Below are 21,053 nucleotides of genomic sequence, written 5' to 3'. Positions count from 1 at the left end.
TGCCTACCTATACTATATAACATTTGTGGACGACTTCTCCTGGAAGACATGGATATACTTCTTGAAGCACAAGAACGAAGCATTTGATATGTTCAAGGACTTCAAGGCACTGATAGAGAATCAAATAGGGAAGAGGATCAAAGTCTTCAGGTTTGATAATGGTGGAGAATTCACTTCGAACGGATTTTTTGACTTTTGCAAGAAGGCTGGGATCAAAAAGGAAACTATTTTACCTTACAACCCTCAAAAAATGGAGTGGTTGAAGAAAAGAACATGACCATCATGGAAGCTGCCCAGCCATGTTGCATGATCAAAATTTGCCGAAGTTTTTGTGGGGTGAGGTTACAAACATCGCAGTCTATGTTCAAAATAGGACCCCTCATCAAACCTTGGGTGACAAGACCCCCGAAAAACTTAAAAGTGTTCATAGGTGTAAAGCCCGATGTTGGACACTTAGGGATCTTTGGCTACCCTATATACTTTCATGTGCCGAAGGACAAGAGGAACAAGTTGGAAGCTTCAGGGAAGAAAGGTACTTTTGTTGGATATTGTGAAAATTATAAAGCTTTTAGAATATATGTTCCCGATCAAAGGAATATTAAGTTTAGCAGGGATGTGACTTTCGATGAAGATGTTACCCTTAGAAAAGCAAGGGACATTCCTCCTCCTCCCTATATTGAGAAGAAGGATGATGACATGGACGTTCTAAATGGTCATTCTGCGCTTGGACCTGAGTTGATGTTGATGATGACCCTATGGAGCCCATGGACCCCTTGGATCCCCCTCCATGTGATCCTCCTTCTAGGAAGAGGCCATTATAGCTTCGTGATATATTACAGGATGTTGAAAGACATGCTGCTGCCAGAGGAACCTTTAGAGAAAGTAAAAAGCCATGCTGATACCAGGGTTATGTTGTAGCTATGAGCTCCATCATACAGGCTAAACCTGCCACCTTTGAAGAAACAATGAAAGAGCAAGTATGGAAGGATGCTATCACTGAAGAATATGAATCTATAATGAAGAATGATGTGTGGGAAGTAGTTGTTGTTGAAATGTGTAATTAGGTTCGGTCTTCATAATATCTTATGTATTCTTGATTTCATGTATTTGATGTAAAAGAGAGAATTTTTTTTATTGTTATTTTATAGCATGGGTTTTGTTATCACTCAAAAATTCCTCTTGGTTGTGAGAGAGAAATTCCTAAGGTAACCTTTTCAAACAAATCTTGCAGATTGAAGGCTAGCCCCTTCAATCTAGAGAGGGCTCTCTCTGACAACCTAATCACTAAGCTTAGCAACTGGCTGTATCTTCAAATAATGGCTAGATCTTCAGTAGGGTTGTGTTGAAATAGGGTTTGGTTGGGATGAAGCAATTAATCCATTGGGCAATGGGGTCAACAAATTAGTTTGCAGATATAGATACCAATATCTTGATTATATGAATCAAGATGGACAGAGGTAGGGTAGATGGCAGACTGTAGACATGTCAAACATCATTTAGATGGTAGCAGACGGAGATAACAATCCACTATAGCAGGGCATGAAACATGAATCCTGCATGCGTTAGAAGAAAAAGTGTAGATGTCTAAACTAATGTTGCGAACATCTCGATAGCATCCCGATTTTATCTCGAAATCACGATTTTTTGGCCTAGCCGATGTTTGCCGATTTTTAAAGATATTTTAATGTTATCTTAATTTTGCCGATGTTTGCCAATTTTTTACTGATATTTTCCCGATTTTCCTGATTATTTGGTTTTCTGGAGCCTTGTCGATTTTATCTCGATGCCAATGTTCGCAACATTGGTCTAAACCATATGAACCAGAGAATTAAATTAATGAATTATGTCACATAATCTCATTTAAACATCAAAAGATAAAAATATAAATTGACATCACACAAAAAGGAAACTATGACAAAAGATAATAGACTGAGTACACCATCACAAGAATCTCTATATCATTTATCATAATATCCTAGTCCTCCTCTTGGCACTTGAAAAGATAAATAATTTGATCACACACAACAAAAAGAGACTACTTTGTTTTAGAGTCCAACCCTTCTTCTTTCTTTCTCATTCATTATATATCAAAAATACATAAATATGAGATCCACAATGTTTGGGAAAGTATTAATTAACATAACCTTCAAGATCCAAAAGAAATGGATCTAAAAAACCTCTTCACCCATCTTTAGTCTGATCCCCAAGTCAAATTTGATGAGGTGGCCTTCAGCTGTTGACTTGGCATTTTTATAGGAAACAAAATTTCGAAAAATCTGGCAAATTTCTGAAAAATAGGCTTCAAAGAGGCATTCAGATCTCCCAAACCGTGATAGTTTTGTAAAAACTGAAAGAGGTTTTTTAAATCAACTCATTCCCCACAAAACCTCTTTCAGATTTGGAAAATTCATCTTCATCTTCTCGAAAACCGTGCCCAAAGTGGATGACTAAAACAAGAAATAATTAAATATTTAAATCCTGAAAAATAAGCTGCAAATATTCCTTCATATCCTTCAAACCATGCTAGATGGGTAAAAATTGAGAGGTTTTTTTTAAATTGGTATGTTACCAACAAAAACCTCTTTTTGTTTTTACAAATTCATCTCCATATGTTCGGAAACTATATTTGAAAATAGTGACTAAAACAAGAAAATAACATAATTACAAAATCTGGAAAAATAGGCCTTAAAGATTCCTTTGTAATTTCCAAACCATGACACATGTTGTAAAACTGAAGGAGGTTTTTGTAAATCATCCCATTCCCAACAAAAACCTCTTATGTTTTTTTGAGATTCATCACAATTTGTTTGAGATTTGTGTTTGAACATAGTGACTAAAAGAGGAAAAATGTTGGAAATTGCCATTTTAGGGCAAAATTCCGTTTTAGGGTTTACTAAATCCCTCTCTTAGGCTTGAAAACTATACCAAATGTCATATCAAGGTTTAATAAGGGTAAATCTTCTTGAAAAATGGTTTGGGCACTTGAAAAGCAGTTTGGAAACTCATATTTTTAAACTTGCTATGGGCTTCGTAGCACCACCTGTAGACTTTTGATAGGTTGATTTTGCTGCAAAAACTTAGGGAACACTTAGGATTAGGTGAAATAACTGTTTAGAAATGTTCCTAAGCTTATGTTACATTTCCACAAAATTTTTTCATAGGCCATTACATAACCCCTTGCACAATGAACTGATAATCATAACCTTTGGACCTTTAGGAAAGGTACAAATTTGGTGCTAATAGGTTTCATGCTCAAGTCAATTTATTTTTAGGTCAAAGCACCCATTGTGTGCTTCTAGGGTTTGTCATCATTGTATAAAGTCAAAAGAGTCATTGTCATATGTAATAGACCCTATTGGGCATCTTGTATCAAGTCAAAAGAATTTATGTTGATTCAAAATGTGTCAAAGTGTCCCTCCAAGACCAATTCGATCTGTAGAGAAGTTGATCTCATAAAGGGTAACTCGTCCTCCTTAGAAGCCTATATATAAGAAGCAGTTGACCTCATTTGAAGGAGATCATCCAAGCAAGCAAGATAAAGCGAAGGGCCAAATCTCAAGAAGGAAAACAAAATTTTGATTTTCTAGTCAATCTCTCTCACACGTGCGAAGAAGATTAGGGTTTTGTTGCAACTACAAGGATGAAATTTTAGATCTCCAAGAAGGGTTGAAAATCTAATAAAAGGAAGCAAGCTTTAAAGTCCATTCGTTTAGAAGGAAGAAGCAACTCAAACAAAGAAAGGAGGAAGCCTAAAAGAAGCCCAATCAACCACACATGCAAAGTTGCAGAAGTTGCTGGAGGGTCAGAATTTGTTGCTGGAAGTTGTTTAAGAAAGGCATATCAAGAAAGAAGGTTGACTTGGTCTTGGAGGGGTCTTAGTCTTGGTTCTAAAGGTCTTGGAATTCATCATTTGAAGATTCTATAAGAAGAGAAAATTTTCTTGTGGGTTTTCCTCTTTAGGAGAGGTTTTGGCCCTAACTAGTGTTGAAGAAAGTGTAACTAGGTTCGCTATTTATAATTGTAATTTTGATCTTTGTACTTGTCAAGAAAAAGAAATATTCTTTTTGTAAATTATAAGAATGAGTTTCTTGCTCATTTCATAGGTCTAGGAAAGTCAAAGAGCTCTTCTTGAGCATATATGTAATGTATATGAGTCTACCTAGTGACTAGATTAGCCCTCCAAGACCAAGCACAATCCTCTAAGACAAGCACAAAGAAGTCTGCAAGAAAAACTATAAGGAGAACAATCATGTGAGCCTCAAAATATATATATATATATATAAATATCTATATATATATATATATATATATAACTATCATGTCGGCTCAATAAATAGACACAACGTTTCACACTGTAATGTCGGCTTATTTATGGAGACGTGACAACTATAAATACCCCGCTGGGGTCACCACAGGAAACACAAAACTTCGGATTACTCTACAATTTCGGATGGCACAGTAAGTACAGATCTCGGATGACAGAACTCGGACATCACTGTAATCTCGGATAAGTATAGAATTCAGATAGGGTGCAGGAGGGTTCTCGGATGCCTCTGCAATTTCGTAGGCTATTACAGTGAGGAAAATTACAGTCTAATACTCCTCGGTGGTGGCAATCTCAACATGTCTGCAATCATGATCTCGGTGCAAGGAAAGTAGTCATCATCTCGGTGTTACAAGTAGTAATAAAGGTCTCAATAATGGTTACAGTCTCGGACTACTAACACAGTGGAGCAACTTCAGTATTTCGGCATATGTGTGAAGAGAAACTCTTGTCTTGGTGAATCTAAGAGAAGCTCTATTATATATCTTAGATCTCTTTGTTGTGGAGAAGATCTCGGTAGGGACACAACAATAATGAAGATCTCTGTGGTAGTGCAACAAGGTGCAATAATGATGTAACAATAATGGTGATAGAAATGATCTTAGTGTGCAGCAATGATCAAAGTAAAGATGGATCAATGATGAAGCAACAGTGACGATGATCTAAGTAGTGACAAAGAAATTATCCCATGTGAACTCTGGCATAGAAGATTTGTTCATCTACATTTCAAAATCCTTCCAACTCTAAGTTCCATAGTAGACGGGAATTCCAAATTTGAAAGAAGATCATGAAGGAGTTTGTAAGGGATGTGCATTAGGCAAAAATACCAATACACCATTTGGAAGTAGTGCTTCACGGTCACAAGAAATCTTGGATCTCATTCACTCCAATGTATGTGGCCCTATGACTCCTAAATCTCTTGGAGGTCACCTATATTATGTCACATTCATCGATGATCATTTAAGAAAGACCCGGGTTTACCTAATGAAAACCAAGGATGAAGTATTTCCAAAATTTCAAGAATTCAAAGCTGAAGTGGAAAACCTTATAGGAAAAAGAATCAAGATATTAAGATCTGATAATGGAGGAGAATATACATCCAAAGAAATTATAGCATTCTGTAAGGAGTCTGGGATTAAGAGGGAGCTGATAGTCCCATACAATCCCGAGAAAAATGGAGTTGCAGAATGGAAGAATAGATCCATTGAAGAAAGTGTAAAAGCAATGACACACGATCAAGATCTTCCTAGGTTCCTGTGGGAAGAAGCCACGAAGACCGTTGTCTACATTCAGAATTGAAGTCCCCATAGATCTCTAGACAACATAACTCTGGAAGAAGTGTTCACTGAAAAGAAGCCATCTGTAGATCATCTCCGAATCTTCAGGTGTCCTGTATATATCCACATACCCAAGGATAAAAGAAAGAAGTTGGACCCTTAAAGAATGAAGGGAACATTTGTTGGGTACAAAAACTCATCAAAAGCTTATAGAATCTACATGAAAGATGGGCATCACATAGAAGTTAGTCATGATGTCATATTTGACGAAAGTATAGTGCTCAAGAAATCAAAGGAACTTTCCATAGACTCTGATGAAGAAGAACTTCCCGTATTTGAAGAGGAAGTGGATAAGGGAGAAGAAGAATCACACCATGAAGAAGAAGGTCCTAGTGAGCCAGATCAACCTGTGGTTATTCCTGAAACAAGAAAGAGACCTAATTGGTTAAAATCTACTCTACTTGATGCAGAAGGTCATAAAGCAGCGAAAGGATCATTCAGAAAAAAGCAAGAAACCCAAAATATATTTTGGGTATGCTGCATGGATGACAAAACTAATAGAAGCAAAACCATCCCACTTTTGAAGAGGCTGTAAACAATCAAGAATGGAAGGATGCCATGAATGAAGAATATCAATCTATAATGAAGAATGGAGTTTGAGAGATCGTACCTAGGCTCGAAGAAAAATTTGTGGTTACTTCCAAGTGGATCTATAAGATCAACCAAGCAGCAGATGGAAGTATAGATAAGTATAAAGCAAAATTTGTGGCTAGAGACTGCTCTCAACTTGAAGGCATCGACTATGAAGAGACATTTGCTCCAACAACAAGATATACAACGATTCGATCATTAGTCTCTCTGGCAGCATCGATGGGATGGAACATCCACCAAATGGATGTCAATACTGTGTTTCTGAATGGCAAAATAGATGAAGAAGTCTATATAGAACAACCCTTGGGATTCGAAGTTAAAGATAGGAAGGCATATGTTTGCAGATTGAGGAAAGCATTATACGACCTCAAGCAAGCACCAAGGGCATGGTATGCTAGAATGGATGCATACCTACAAAGAATAGGCTTCACAAAAAGTTCTGTTGATCTAAACCTTTATATCAAGGTTGTAGATGGTGAATCTGTAATCATTCTTTTGTATGTAGATGATCTTCTCTTGACAGGTGTAGAAGGTCAAATTGAAGAATGTAAGAAGCAACTAGTAGCAGAATTTGATATGAAGACTCTTGGGCTAATGCATTACTATTTGGGACTAGAAGTCTAGCAAGGATCTAATGAAGTCTATTTAGGTCAAGGAAAATATGTGATCAAGATGCTGAAAAGGTTTGACATGATGGATTGCAAACCTATGACTGCTCCGATGATGACAAACTTGAAGAGACTAAGGAGTTCTGAATCTAGCCCTGTGGATCCTTCCAAGTATAGACAACTTATTGGCTCATTGATGTAGTTAGTGAATACTCGACCAAACATATGTTTTGCAATAAATGTTCTCAGTGAATTCGAAGTGGAGCCGAAGCATTATCATTAGGCAACAACAAAACACATTTTGAGATATCTGCGAGGAACCATCCACTGCTGTCTAAAATATGATAGAAGGAATGATGTCCAACTGATTGGATATACAAATTCCGACTGGGGAGGCAGTGAGCAAGATGGAAGAAGCACTACAGGAGTATGTTTCATTTTATGATCCTCCATGGTCTCATGGATGAGCAGAAAGTAAGACACTGTTACCTTGAGTAGTGCTGAGGCTGAATATGTTGCAGCCTGTGAAGTAAGCAGAGAAGCAGTATGGTTGAGGAAGCTGCTATTCAACCTGTTTGACGGACCGATGAACCCTACAGTGATACTTTGTGATAACACCAGTTGTATACGTTTTTCTAAGGATCTAGTGTTTCATGGAAAGACAAAGCATATAAACAACAAGTATCACTACATACGAGAGCTAGTGCAAAATGGTGTGCTGCAGCTACAGTGTATCTCCACTGATGAGTAGGTTGTTGACATATCACTTCCCAACAAGAATCTTGTATACTTAAGAGACAAGCTTGGGTTGGTTGATGTATCGTCCCTAATTGAGAGGGAGAGATAGACACATTATTCTTGTCTTCAATTAGGAAGACAGAATAGAGGATTGGGTAATCATTTGGCATCCGATACCCTTTGAGGATGAGATATGTCATCCAAAATAAGAGGAGTTGTGGAGGATCAATATTCTTCGAGGGCTGGCTACCCAAGATAAGAATAGTTGCATGGAAGGTCATACTTGGTGAACACCCAGGTGGAGTATTACATTAGAGACAATGATTATGGTGTCTATACATCATTGGTCTCGCCAACATTGTGCTCGGATCTCGTGGAGAGATAGAGTTGTTAGTTAAGGCCTTGATATGTGACAACGCTGGTTGATATGATGCTATACAAATGGGTTACCAATCCGACTCTTTTTATGAGATATCTTCAGATTGAGAATGACCATGTACCTCTTATGAATACCTCCCTAGTTAAGAGGGAGTGTTGAAAAATGTGTAACTAGGTTCTGTCTTCATAAGTATGAAATGTTTTCTTGTAAATTATAAAATGAAAAGAAATGATTATTAATGAGGCATGGGTTTCATGCTCAAGTCCCTTCCCAACAAGAAGCTTATATACTTAAGAGACAAGCTTGGGTTGGTTGATGTATCGTCCCTAATTGAGAGGGAGAGATAGACACATTATTCTTGTCTTCAATTAGGAACACAAAATAGAGGATCAGGTAATCATTTGGCATCTGATACCCTTTGAGGATGAGATATGGCATCCAAAATAAGAGGAGTCGTGGAGGACTGATATTCTTCAAGCGCTGGCTACCCAAGATAAGAATAGTCGCATGGAAGGTCATACTTGGTGAACACCCGGGTGGAGTATGTACCTTGAGAGACAATGAGTATGGTGTCTATACATCATTGGTCTCGCCAACATTGTGCTCGGATCTTGTGGAAAGATAGAGTTGTTAGTCAAGGCCTTGATATGTGACAATTCTAGTTGATATGATGCTATACAAATGGGTTACCGATCCGACTCTTTGATATATCTTCAGATTGAGAATGACCATGTACCTCTTATGAATACCTCCCTAGTTAAGAGGGAGTGTTGAAAAATGTGTAACTAGGTTCTGTCTTCATAAGTATGAAATGTATTCTTTTAAATTATAAAATGAAAAGAAATTATTATTAATGAGGCATGGGTTTCATGCTCAAGTTCTTTTATTTTATAGGTCAAGCACCCATTAAGTGCTTCTAGGGTTTGTCCTAGGTTTAAGAGTCATTGTCATATATTGAAGACCCTATGGGCACATTGTATCTTGTAAAGAAAAAATTGTTGTCTTTAAAGTGTCGAAATACCTCCAAGATCAAGTCGGCCTAGAAGTTGTCAAAGTCGGCCTACATGAAGAGCGACGCCTACCCTTGAAGAAGCCTATATATAGAGAGGAACTCGTCCTCCATTAGACACACTCATCTCATTCTATGTGAAGAAGAGGAAAGCAAAGGAAGTCGAAGAAGAAGGACGAAGAAGAGAAAAAGGAAGTCGAAGTGCTTGGGTAAAGTCTCTCTCTCTCTCTCATGTACAAGTCGAAGCTAGGGTTTCCGCACTGGGGCTATCTTTGGTTTGATCTTAGAGGAAAGAGAGAAAGGAAGTCAAGCAAAGGTCACTTAGGGTATCTCACTAGCCCTAAGTCACAAGGAAAGGCAAGCGAAGGGAAGAGAAGGCCATACGAAGAAGATTGAAGTCTTCTAGAGGAGCAACAACATTTGTCGGAGGACAAAATTTCAGATCTGCAGTAGGAGGTCGAAGTTCTTGCAGTAGGAGGCCGAGTTGATCTTGATCTTGGAGGCTATTTGTCTAAGTCATTAGGTCATGGTATTCGTCAATTGAAGGATCCATAAGAAGAGAAGAGATTTAAGGGGTTTCCCCTCAAGAGGAGTGGTTTTGGCCCTGACTTGCAGCCTATATACTGTGTCACTATTCTTATTGTTTTGGTAGCTGTTTGATGTATCTCACACTATAATAATAAGGAACAAAGCTAATAAAGGAAAAAGGTAACACAAACATTTATCAAGTTAAAGAGAATTAACATAGTCACTGCCCCTACCGAATTCTCCACAAATCCCATATTGTACCAAGCTTCTAATGTAGTGGTACTTATTTTTGATATGCTTCGTCCTTGCATGGAACACGGGATCTTTAGACATCTTGATGCTACTTTGATTATCACAATTTATCACAGTAGGACTTAGAGGCTTCCCAAACAAATGTGACAAAAGTTTCCTCAACCATACATCGTCCTTTCCTACTTCACATGCAGCCACATACTTTGCTTTAGCACTACTTAAAGCAATAGGATCTTGCTTTCTACTCATCCATGAAATCATAGTAGATCGCAAACTAAAACATCCACTTGTAGTACTTCTTCCATCAGTCTCATTGCAATCCCAAACATAATCTGTAAAACTTGTTAATTTGACTTCCTTGCTATAGTACTTTAGGCAGTGATGTATAGTGCCGCGTAGATATCTTAATAATGCTTGTCAACTATCCAATGATCATGACGATGCTCCAACTGAAATTGACTAAGAATGTTTATTGCAAAACATATATCCAGTCTAGTGTTTATCAGATACATCAGAGAACCCACCAACTTACGATAGGTAGTAGGATCTACGAGACATGAGTCAAAGCTTCTCAACTTCTTGAGATTGGTGATCATGGGAGTAATCATGGGCTTGGAATCCATCATACCAAATTTCTGCAATAACTTGATTATATACTTTCCTTGCCTTAGATATATCTCCCCAGGTTTCTACCATACTTCCAAACCTAGGTAATAATGCATAAGTCCCAGATCCTTCATCTCAAACTCGACTACCAACATCTTCTTTGTATTTTTGTATGCTTCCCTCCACACCTATACTAAATAGATCATCCACATATAGTAGAATAATGGCTGACTCGTTATCCACAACTTTGATCTAGAGGTTTGGATCGACAATACTTTTGACGAACCCAATTCTTAGAAGATATGCATCCATTCTTGCATACCATGCCCTAGGAGCTCGCTTCAAGCCATAGGCCTTCTTGAGTCTGCAAACATGAGTGTCCTTGTTGTTTATTTCAAATGCATCAGGTTGTTCAATGTATACTTCTTCATCAATGATTCCATTCATAAATGTTGTTTTTACATCCATTTGATGGATATTCCATCCCATTGTTGCAGCCAACAAAACCAAGGATCTTATAGTAGTATATCTTGCAATAGGTGCAAAGGTTTCTTCATAGTCTATGTTTTCCTTTTGAGAGAAACCCCTTGCAACGAGTCTAGCTTTGTACTTGTTTATGCTTCCATCAACAACGTGTTTGATTTTGTAGATACATTTTGAAGTGACAACTGATTTGTCGCTTGGTCTAGGAACGATTTCCCAAACCCCATTCTTCATGATGGATTGATATTCTTCTTGCATTTCCATACTTCTCGATGAGCAACTTGTTTAAATGTAGTTGGTTCAACTTCTATTAGTTTTGTCATGTATGCAGCATATCCTGAATATCTTTTTGGTCTTTTGCTTTCTCTAAAAGTTCCTTTTGCAGCTCCATGCCCTTCAGCATCTTCAAGAGGCCTTTTCCTTGTGTCGAGTATGATCACAGGTTGGATAGGCTCACTTGGTCCTTCTTCTTCTTCTTCTTCTTGGATTATATTAGGTTGGTCATGGTGGTCTTCTTCTTCAAATAGTGGTATGTCTTCGTCATCAGAATGAATAGGAATATCCTTGGATCCTTTGTAGGCATGATTTTCATCAAATCTGACATCCCTGCTTACTTCAATTTGTCTTCCTTCCTTGATGTAGATTCTATATGATTTTGAAGAAGGACTGTAGCCAACGAAGATCCCTTTAATGCTTGTAGAGTCTAGCTTCTTTCTTTTGTTCTTTGGAACATGGATGTCAGCGGGACACCCAAAGATTCGGAGATGATCCACACATGGCTTATTTCCTGTGAATGCTTCTTCAGGTGTCATATTCTCAAGAATTCTACGAGGACTTCTATTTTGTATATATAATGTTGTCATTGCTGCTTCTCCCTATAGAAATTTTGGTAAGTCTTGATCAAAATCATTGTTCGTATACATTCTTCAATTGTCCTATTTTTCCTTTCAGCCACTCCATTCTACTCAGGATAGTAGGGAACAATATGCAATCATTTCTTTGGAAGTGTCTTCCCCACTATTGTCGGATCTCAAAGTCTTTATTCTTTTTTCGGTTAGGGTCTCCACTTCAGATCTAAATTCCTTGAACTGTGCAAATACTTCGTCCTTTTTCTTGAGAAGGTAGAGCCATGTCTTTCTAGAGTGATCATTAATGAAGGTCACATAATAAAGGTGACCTCCAAGTGATTTGTCAAACATAGGCCAACACACATACGAATGAATGAGGTTCAATATATCTTTAGACCTTGTTTCATTGTTTGTAAAGGGTTTCCCTGTATTCTTTCCCAAAGCACATTCCTTGCATATTCCTTCACGATCTTCTTTGATATTGGGGATGCCATTTACCATTTGTTTGAGAGAGGGAATGACTTTATAATGTAAATGTCCATATATTCTATGCCATAGCTTAATGGGATTGATTTCCATGTGAACTAGGGCTTGAGGAGATTGTGTTGTAACTCTATATAGACTTCCTTCATGTACTCCAATAACCCTAGCTTTATCGATGCTTGAATCTTTTCCCCAAACCATAACTTTTCCATCTACAAAAGCAATTCTATCTCTTTTATCTTCTAAACAAGAAATTGAAAGAAAAATCTTTTTCAAACCTGGAACATAGAGTATATTGTTGAGTGTAGCTTTGCTCCATTTTCCAGCTTCAATGAAGTTGATCCTAGGCCCTTAACTGCACAACTACTGTTGCCTCCCAACTCCATTACATGAGAAGAAGGTTCCTTTGATAGAGTGTGAAGTTGTTTACTTTCTCTTGTCATGTGCCTTGATGCTCCGCTATCAATAATCCATATGTTGTCATCATTGAGTGAACCTCTGAGTGCAACCAAGAACCCTTTGCTTTTGACCTTATTGAATAAGTTGTAGATGATTCTTTTGATCCAACTTCTTGCAATATTGAATCCCATTTTCAAGTATCTTATCATAGAGGGAGTATTCTTTCCTTTCAAGCCAACAAAGTGATCTCCAATCTTCCTTGACGTTAACTCTGATACCATGTTGAGAAATCAATGCTAGTAGAATTAGTGTTTGATTCCTCTTTCTTGATAATTACTTGTGAATTATGTTGACTTCTTTTACTTCTTTATTAGATTATCTTTCATCAAGCAATTACCAAATTATGTGTTTATGAAGATCACAAGAACAAGAGACACAAGATGTAGGCACTTAGCCAGGGCAAAACCCCTATCTAGGGGAAAACTTAGTCAAACCTCTTCCTTCGGTAGTTTTCACAAGACAAGATGAGATAATCCAAGACTCTTTGACCTGGACACAAACATCCTCCAACCACCAAGTCAGTGTTTCCTTCTTCTTCAGATGATAACCTTCCAGTAGCAACTTTGACCTAGATCTTCGACTTTGTAGCAATATAATTTCGACCTCCCCAGTAGCAGAACTTCGACCCAGCAACAGAACTTCGACCTGCAGTAGATCCATAACTTCAACCCCAGCAGTAGCCCAATAACTTCGCATGAGTGAGAGAGAGAGCCCAAAACTTCGATCTTATCCTTCTCTTGAAACTTTGCACTTTTTCTGCTCCTCCTCCTTGTGTATCGAATTTGTTGAGTGAGTGAGCAAATGGATCAAACTGCACTTCTATATATAGCCCCTTTTGTGGGTCGAATTGCCCTAATGTAGGCCGACTTCATCAGGCAAGGGCCGACTTGGTGTGGAGGTGACAAATGACTTATTTTACTCAATAATAATTTTTTTTACATGATTCAAAAACCCAAGAAGGGTCTCATAAAATGGACAATGACTCTAATGACTCAAGATAAAACCTAGAAGTATTCAATGGGGACTTTGACCTAGAAAATGATGACCTAAGCATGAAACCCATGCTTTGATAAGTCATTTTAATAATAATATTTTTTTCTTTCTTTCTTTTGATAAATACATTTCATTATGACTCGTGTACAATTATGAAGACCGAACCTAGTTACATTCTTCAACACTTTTGACATCATACCATCATCCCATGAATCCCATACAAGTTGGAATTCCTGGTGAGACACTTACTTCTTCCAGTAGGTGAACTTTCCAATAAATATTCCAACGGAGGATATTGATCATCCTTATCTTGCAAATGCTCCTTTTTAATGATGTATGATGAACTCTATACTAGATGACTTTCTTTTTCCCATAAGTACTCCGTATGCTTCTAATGAGGTTACGAAGAGCTACATCCTTCTGTAGGTGATATCCACAGACTAATATTTCAGCTATCTTTCATGCTTCTTTATGATGATGTTATGAGATCTTGCTTTCAATCGTATGCTTCTATGATGCCATCTCCTAACATGATGCATCCTATCTTGATTCTAATGATTCCTACCATGATAGTTATACTTTAAAATGGAAGCTTGAAAAGAACTAGGTGAGGAAGACCTATCTCAACAATATTAGAGATCTTTTACTTCCTCCATCTTGAATTTCTTCTTTTCAGCTTCTTCCATTTCTTCAATGATATGGGCTTCTTCTCTTCTTTGTTTGTTGCTTTCCTTCTTGAACTTAGGACAATCTCTCTTGTAGTGCCCATATTCTTGACATCCATAGCATTGGATCTTTGACATTTTGATCTTCTTCTTTTTCTAAGTACCAAACTTGCCAAATATCCCTTTGCTTCTTGAGATGACAACAAATGTTTGAACCTGCTTACCTGACTCTGTATCACTTTTTGCCTTCAACCTGTGTTCTTCACTCTTGCATAGTGACCACAAATTATTGAAAGGGATAGCTTCTCTTCATAGGCCTTTGATACAAGGTTTCCTTGTTCATTAGTTAGAGCATTTAGAACAATGGTAATCATTTCTCTATCGGATATCATCTCTCCTAGATCTTGAAGTTGATTCCTTATTTGTGATGCTTTAGTAAGACATGTAGATATCCCTTCATCCTTTGATGCTTTCAAATTGTATAGTTCAGATCTTGGTGATACGACTTGTCTTGTTGAGCTTTCAGAGAATAAATCTGCTAGCTTATCATATATCTCTTTTGATGTCTCAAACTCTTCTACATATGGGATGAGAGAATCCTTGATGGATTCTATGAGAATCCTTTGAGCCCTTAGATCCTTTTTCATATATTTAGATAGTGCTTGCTCTTCAGATGGTTTGGAGACTTTGCCTTTGACATGATTAATAACTTCATTTTCCTTGAGGACTAGGTCTATCCTCCTTTTCCATGCAAGGAAGTTCGATGACCCAACCAACTTGTTGATCTCCTTGCAAAATAGTCATTTTATTAGATTTAGGTATAGAAGTATAAATACTTGTCAAATGAAGATGAATTTCTTCAACTTGATGTCTTTGTTGGTGATGATTGATGATGACTTCTTGATGATGCCTTGATGTCTTTGATGACAACGCCTTTGGTCTTGGATGAGTAGTCTTCAAGATGCTTCAAATCAAAGTACTTTCTTTCTTGACTAGAGATAGGGTCTTTTGAGGTCTCCTTTCTTGAGATGATGATTTGAGCAAAGATCCCAAGAATGCTTTCACTGTGAACTTCTTCTTTGATCAATCTAGGGTTTTTATACTTCCTTCAAGATAACGAAGTTCGATGACCCAACCAACTTGTTGATCTCCTTGCAAAATAAAGTCATTTCACTAGATTTAGATATAGAAGTATAAATACTTACTTGTCGAGGGAAGATGAACTTCTTCAACATGATGCCTTTGTTGATGATGATTGATGTTGACTTCTTGATGATGCCTTGATGTCTTTGATGACAATGCCATTGGTCTAGCTTTCCTTGGATGAGTAGTCTTCAAGATGCTTCAAATCGAAGTCCATTCTTTCTTGAGTAGAGATAGGGTCTTTTGAGGTCTCCTTTCTTGAGATGATGATTTGAGCGAAGATCCCAAGAATGCTTTAACTGTGAACTTCTTCTTTGATCAATCTAGGTATTTTATACTTCCTTCAAAGGGGACCTATATGTCATCAGTGGTGCTATACCTGTCTTGTAGCAAGAAGAGAGCATAATGAATGTCTTGTCGCACAATAACACTCTGACTATGTCATGCCTCCAAAGGCATTTGGGCTCCGTTGAAGATTGCGTTTACTCTTTTGGTTTTCGTTTCTGTTGTTTCCTGTGTTTCTTGGCTTTCAATTTTCTCTATTGTTATGTTTTTTATACTCAATATTATATTCTTTTTTCCGAAGGAAAAACTCGTGATCCCCTCTCCTCTTCCCCAGCATATCTGGATGGAGTGCAACTCACCACCAGCCACAATAGAAGTTGATAACCCTGAGGGACTCACAAATTCTAAACCTGTCGCCCATGGCCTCCCTGTTGAAAACTGTCTTGGGCTGATGCTGATGGTTCAACTAAATGAGCTAACCCTTGGTGCTTACTCTCATTGTTATATGTTCCAACTTTGGTTTTGCTTTATAACTAGTGATATGTTTGAAATTCGTGTTGCATCAAATCTAGTAACACCCAACATACCCTCGACACGTTCAAGTAATTCTCTCGATTATTTCAACAGGTAATGATATCTTAATCAGAGAATGGAAGGGAATTCTTAAATAACTGGCCACAAATATTTTTTATACTGTTGATTGAATGCATAAAAAATTGGAAATGCTTATTTGCATGTTTGGTGGCCTGCAGATACTCTAGAAAACCATCTTGCTACACAGATGCTTATAATGCTGTGAAGAAGACCTTAGTTGATGTGTTCTTTGGTTCACCACACGTGGGTGTATACAGTCCTTCTGTTCAGAATACTCTCTATTTCATGGCTCAAGCTGTAATGCACAGGTATGAGTGGCCACAAGTCCTTGAAGAATCACTCTATTTTGTTATGTTTTTCTGTTGTGACTATTTTTCACCATATCCGTTCCTCATTTTAATTATATTTGGCAGGTTTCCTGTGGTTGAGTCAATTCATTTGAGCATGCCTAATCTTCATTTCTTGCCTGTGAACATTTCAAATATTGTAAAGGTAAGCACTAGTTGAATTACTTTTGTCAGACGTGCATATTGATAGTTGTTGTTTCACTGTACTTGTATAATATATTAACTTTTTTCATACACGGACTGACCTTGACTCAATCTATTAAAAAATGAACACCTATCATGCTGCTAGTTGTTCACATAAATGGTTACGTTTTGTTTGTCCTTGAATTGAACACCATACGTTCCTTGGTGATGTGTGTGCAGTTTGACCATGATGTCTATATGCCTACGGATGAGCCTCATGGAACAATTGAGGCGTCACTGACAAGGAAGGACTTCACTGGTTTTTCAAAGATGTAAATGTCATTAAATTTTTTATGATACAGTCCATATACATAAACATACATATGCACCTGGGTCCGACACAGGATCCATGTTTCCGTAGATCGAATTTGGATCTGGCAAGGTCTAGAAACGCTGGAGGGTCAGCTAGATGGAAATAGATTGCCGCTGATCCCACCAATCGTTTTTATAAATTTAAAACCAAAAAACACAGAGTATGGTCACCAAAACCCTGAATTTGGCGAATAAATTAAACCCATCCTGAAATGCATCAATTTGGGTTCTACCAAGGTGTTTGCATCTGAGTTTCTGATTTATACATATCATGCCAATGTTTACATGTTACATCAATGTTGTTCACGCATTCTAAAACGCACTATTTTGAGTTTTTCGTAGCTGTTTGCATCTGAGTTTCTGATGTACACATATCATGTCAATTTGGACATGTCACATCAATGTTGCACTTATTTTTAAAGGTGTGCAATGTATATTGGGTTATTTTGAGTTTAATCGGTTAGTTTATTTGGATCGAATTTAATGTGGAGAATGTCTCGAGGGTTTCTGTTTTAATTTGGTTGAGGGGTGAGAATTGGTTATTATTATGGTGATTGTTTGAGCTTTTCTCATTTCGAATATTTCAAGAAAGATGAGAGCTTAGTTGGTTTTTGTGTAAAAAAATAAAAAAAAAATAAAAACTTTTTTCCTTTGTTTATATATATATATAGCTCAGTTGATTGGTAGTAAAGGTTGATAAGCAATTTTTTTAGTCAATTACTTTAAAGTGACTTGGTGGTTGGTAATGAAGTCCATTTACATTGTGAAGCCAAGCATTGTGTTAAGACATATGAGGGACTATGGAACCCATAACATTTGGTCATAAGTTGGTTGGTAGCAAAAGCTAATAACAAATCTTTTAAAAAGTGAATCTTTGGTTTGTAGTTAAGTCATTTCATAGTTGGAGCTAGGTACAATGTTAAGAGATAGGTGGGGAATAGGCCCCATGAGATTTGATCATAGGTTGGTTAGTTGATAGGAAAAACTCTTAATCAGTTGTTTTAGTGAGTCACTTTAAAAATGACTTATTTGTTGGTCTAGTTAAGTCCATTCACACATAGGGGTAGGCTTTGATATGGAGCCCATGATATTTGATCATACATTGGTTGGTTGGTGGTAGTGAACGTTGATAACCAATCTTTCCAATGAATGACTTTGAAAGTGACTTGTTAGTTGATAGTCAAGCTCGTTTGCATTGTAGGGCCAAGCATTGTGTTAAGCAATAAGTGGGGTATGGAGCCCGTGAGATTTGATCATAGGTAGGTTGGTTGGCAATAAAGGCTCATAACCAATACATTTAGCAGATCACTTAAAAAGTAACATGTTAGTTAACCAAACATGCAAATATTATTTAAAGTAACATGTTAACCTTTAAAGAAAATAATATATTATGTAATTTTTGTATTAAAAAAATATGTATCTAGAATATGGTAACTCTTAAATTGGTTGATTGGCAATGAAGGTTCATAACCGATTCTTCCAACAAATCACTTTAAAGGTGAATTGGTTCATAGTTAAGTCCATTTGCATTATGGGGTCAAACGTGTGTTAAGACATATAGGGGGCTATAGATTGCATGATATTTGATCATAGGTTGGTTGGTTGGTAGTGAATGTTCATAATCAATTCTTCGAATGAATCACTTAAAAATTGATTCATTGCTTGGCAATGAATTCCATCCACACTTTGGGGCCAAGCGATGTGTTAAGAGATAGGTTGTGTATGGAGCCTACAATTTTAATCATAGGTTTGTTTGGTTGGGACTAAAGACTCAATACTAGTCCTTTTAGTGAATCACTTTAAAAGTAACTTATTAGTTGGCGTTCACATTATGGGGCCAAGCATTGTGTTAAGTCAAAGGATAGAGCCAACAAAATTTGATCACAGGTAAGTTGGTTGGTGATGAAGACTCATAACTAATCCTTCTAGCTAAGCACCTTAAAAGTGACTTGGTTGTTGGTTTAGTCGATCCACACTATGGGGTCAAGCACTATGTTAGGACAAAATAAAACAAGTTGTGAATTGAAGTGGATTGTAGTCAGATAAAATCACTCTAAATGACTTATAGTCAATCTTTCATGCTATTTATCTTTGTCAGGAAAAATATTGAAAAACTATTTAGCAATGTTGCAAATATTATGATATTTTGAAATTTTGAAATTTGAAATTTGAAAATATTGAGAGATATGGAAAATATATAATATTTCAAGGGATTCATTGAAATGGATTATAGGGAAAAAAATCACAAAGACTAAATGACATATAGTCAATATTTCATTCTATTTATCTTTGTGAGGGAAAATGTTGAAAAGTTGATTAGCAATGTTGCGAAATTTGAGATATTTTCAAATTTTCAAATATTGTGAGATGATGGAAAACATATGATGTTTCAAGAGATTCTTTTTAGGTTTTGTTTTTCATATTGAAGAGGGAAAACAAGGGATTGAGAACAAAGATGTTACCCACTACTATATTTACCTATAAAAGGGCCAAAGAGAGGGGGTTACTTTAGATGATTAAAATTTTAAAAAGAAAATGAATATTTTTGTATTTTTTAAATCTTGTCAATAATAGGGGGAGGTAAGCGCAGGAGGGGTTATCTTTTGTTCCGATGGAAAATTGAGAAAACGTTCGCGTGGGGGTTGGGTTTCATCTCAAACAACCAGATGGAAGAACTAGGACTTTGGCAGGGGCTCAAGATTGCAGCGACCAAAAGAATTCCTCCATTTAAGCGTCTTTGGAGACTCCCTCATCACTATAAAAAAATGTTACAAAATGAAGATCCGCAAGGAAATTGATACAAGGCCAACCTTACAAAGAATCCAGTTACTTATGGAAAAATTTGAAACCTTGGAGTTCTACCATATCAAGCGAGATAATAACTTGTTGGTAGACATCCAGGCTAACATCAGAGTTATTTTGGATCAAGGATATTTGTTGGAGGCGCATGGTAGAATTATCAAATGTCACATACCATGGTTATTATTAATCCAAGGACCTCGATTTGGTTGAAGGTCATTAAGGAGGAATTAACGTCTGACAGGAAGCATTATTAGAACAATCATTTCAAGGCACATATGTTATTCAGTAATTGTTCTTGCAGATTGTTGGACCCTTCAATCAACAGGTGGGTAAATTTGAGGTGCAAGGATACGCATGTAGACATGTGGGATGGCGTCGGTATGGTTTTAAGGTTGGTCAACCGAGCAAGATTCATTAGTACCGTCGTCGAGGGAGGAAAATCTTATTCGATTGTGTGCATTTACAGTCCAGCCCAAGCAACAATAAATATTCAGTTATGCGCAGAGCAACAAAATGAGAGAGGCATTAAATTTGAAAGGACTCCCCCCCATTGTCAATCTGGAGTCAAGTTTGGCTATACTGAGGATGGTTGTGCAGGCTTCATGCGCAGTGGATCTGCATTTGATCACTCCGCGTTGAAGGTATGGCTTCTTCATTAGGAAATGGCGTTGGTGGCCCTCCAGATGAGATTGAATGGGAATTAAAGCAGGGAATCAATGAGCTAATCTCCAGGATTGGGGGCATATTATTTTTTAGGCTCGTTCCCATTTCGTTCTAGTCTCGAGCCATCTAGAAGACTTAAAAAAAGATGTAGAAAATGTGCAGGCAACTGTGGAGGTAATAGCAACCAAGATAGAAAATTTGGATTACAAAGTGGACAACTTTGAGGTTAAGGTGGAGACCGCAGTTATTAATGTTCTGAAGGAGGCATTTGGCCTCAGTGATAACACTGAGCAGGACATGGAGTATGGCAATGATGGGTCTCTCCCTTTATTGTTCCTCGACCAACAGGAGCCACAACAGCTGCAATGACTGCAAGTGATAGTGGATCCACCTCAACAGGGGGAAGCCAACAAGGCGAACT

The 21,053-nt window shown here is 37.3% G+C and overlaps 1 protein-coding gene across 1 annotated transcript in view; it reads left to right on the top strand.

The window, feature by feature from the left end:
- LOC149219001 (uricase / urate oxidase / nodulin 35) overlaps window positions 1-17,623 on the top strand; it is a 253,195-nt gene extending 235,572 nt beyond the window's left edge. The window contains exons 6-8 of the mRNA XM_089384215.1: window positions 16,484-16,633; window positions 16,739-16,817; window positions 17,036-17,623. Coding sequence (XP_089240341.1) covers window positions 16,484-16,633; window positions 16,739-16,817; window positions 17,036-17,131 — 325 coding nt within the window. The 3' untranslated portion in view covers window positions 17,132-17,623. The remainder of the gene's footprint in view (window positions 1-16,483; window positions 16,634-16,738; window positions 16,818-17,035) is intronic.
- The last annotated feature ends 3,430 nt before the right edge of the window (window positions 17,624-21,053 follow it).

This window comes from Pinus tabuliformis, chromosome Q (genome assembly GCF_031772625.1).
Source record: "Pinus tabuliformis cultivar Carrire ecotype Pingquan chromosome Q, CPIR1, whole genome shotgun sequence".
NCBI classification, from domain to species: Eukaryota; Viridiplantae; Streptophyta; class Pinopsida; order Pinales; family Pinaceae; genus Pinus; species Pinus tabuliformis.
The sequence above is the reverse complement of the archived record's forward strand: the minus strand, read 5'-3'. Positions and strand labels throughout refer to the sequence as shown.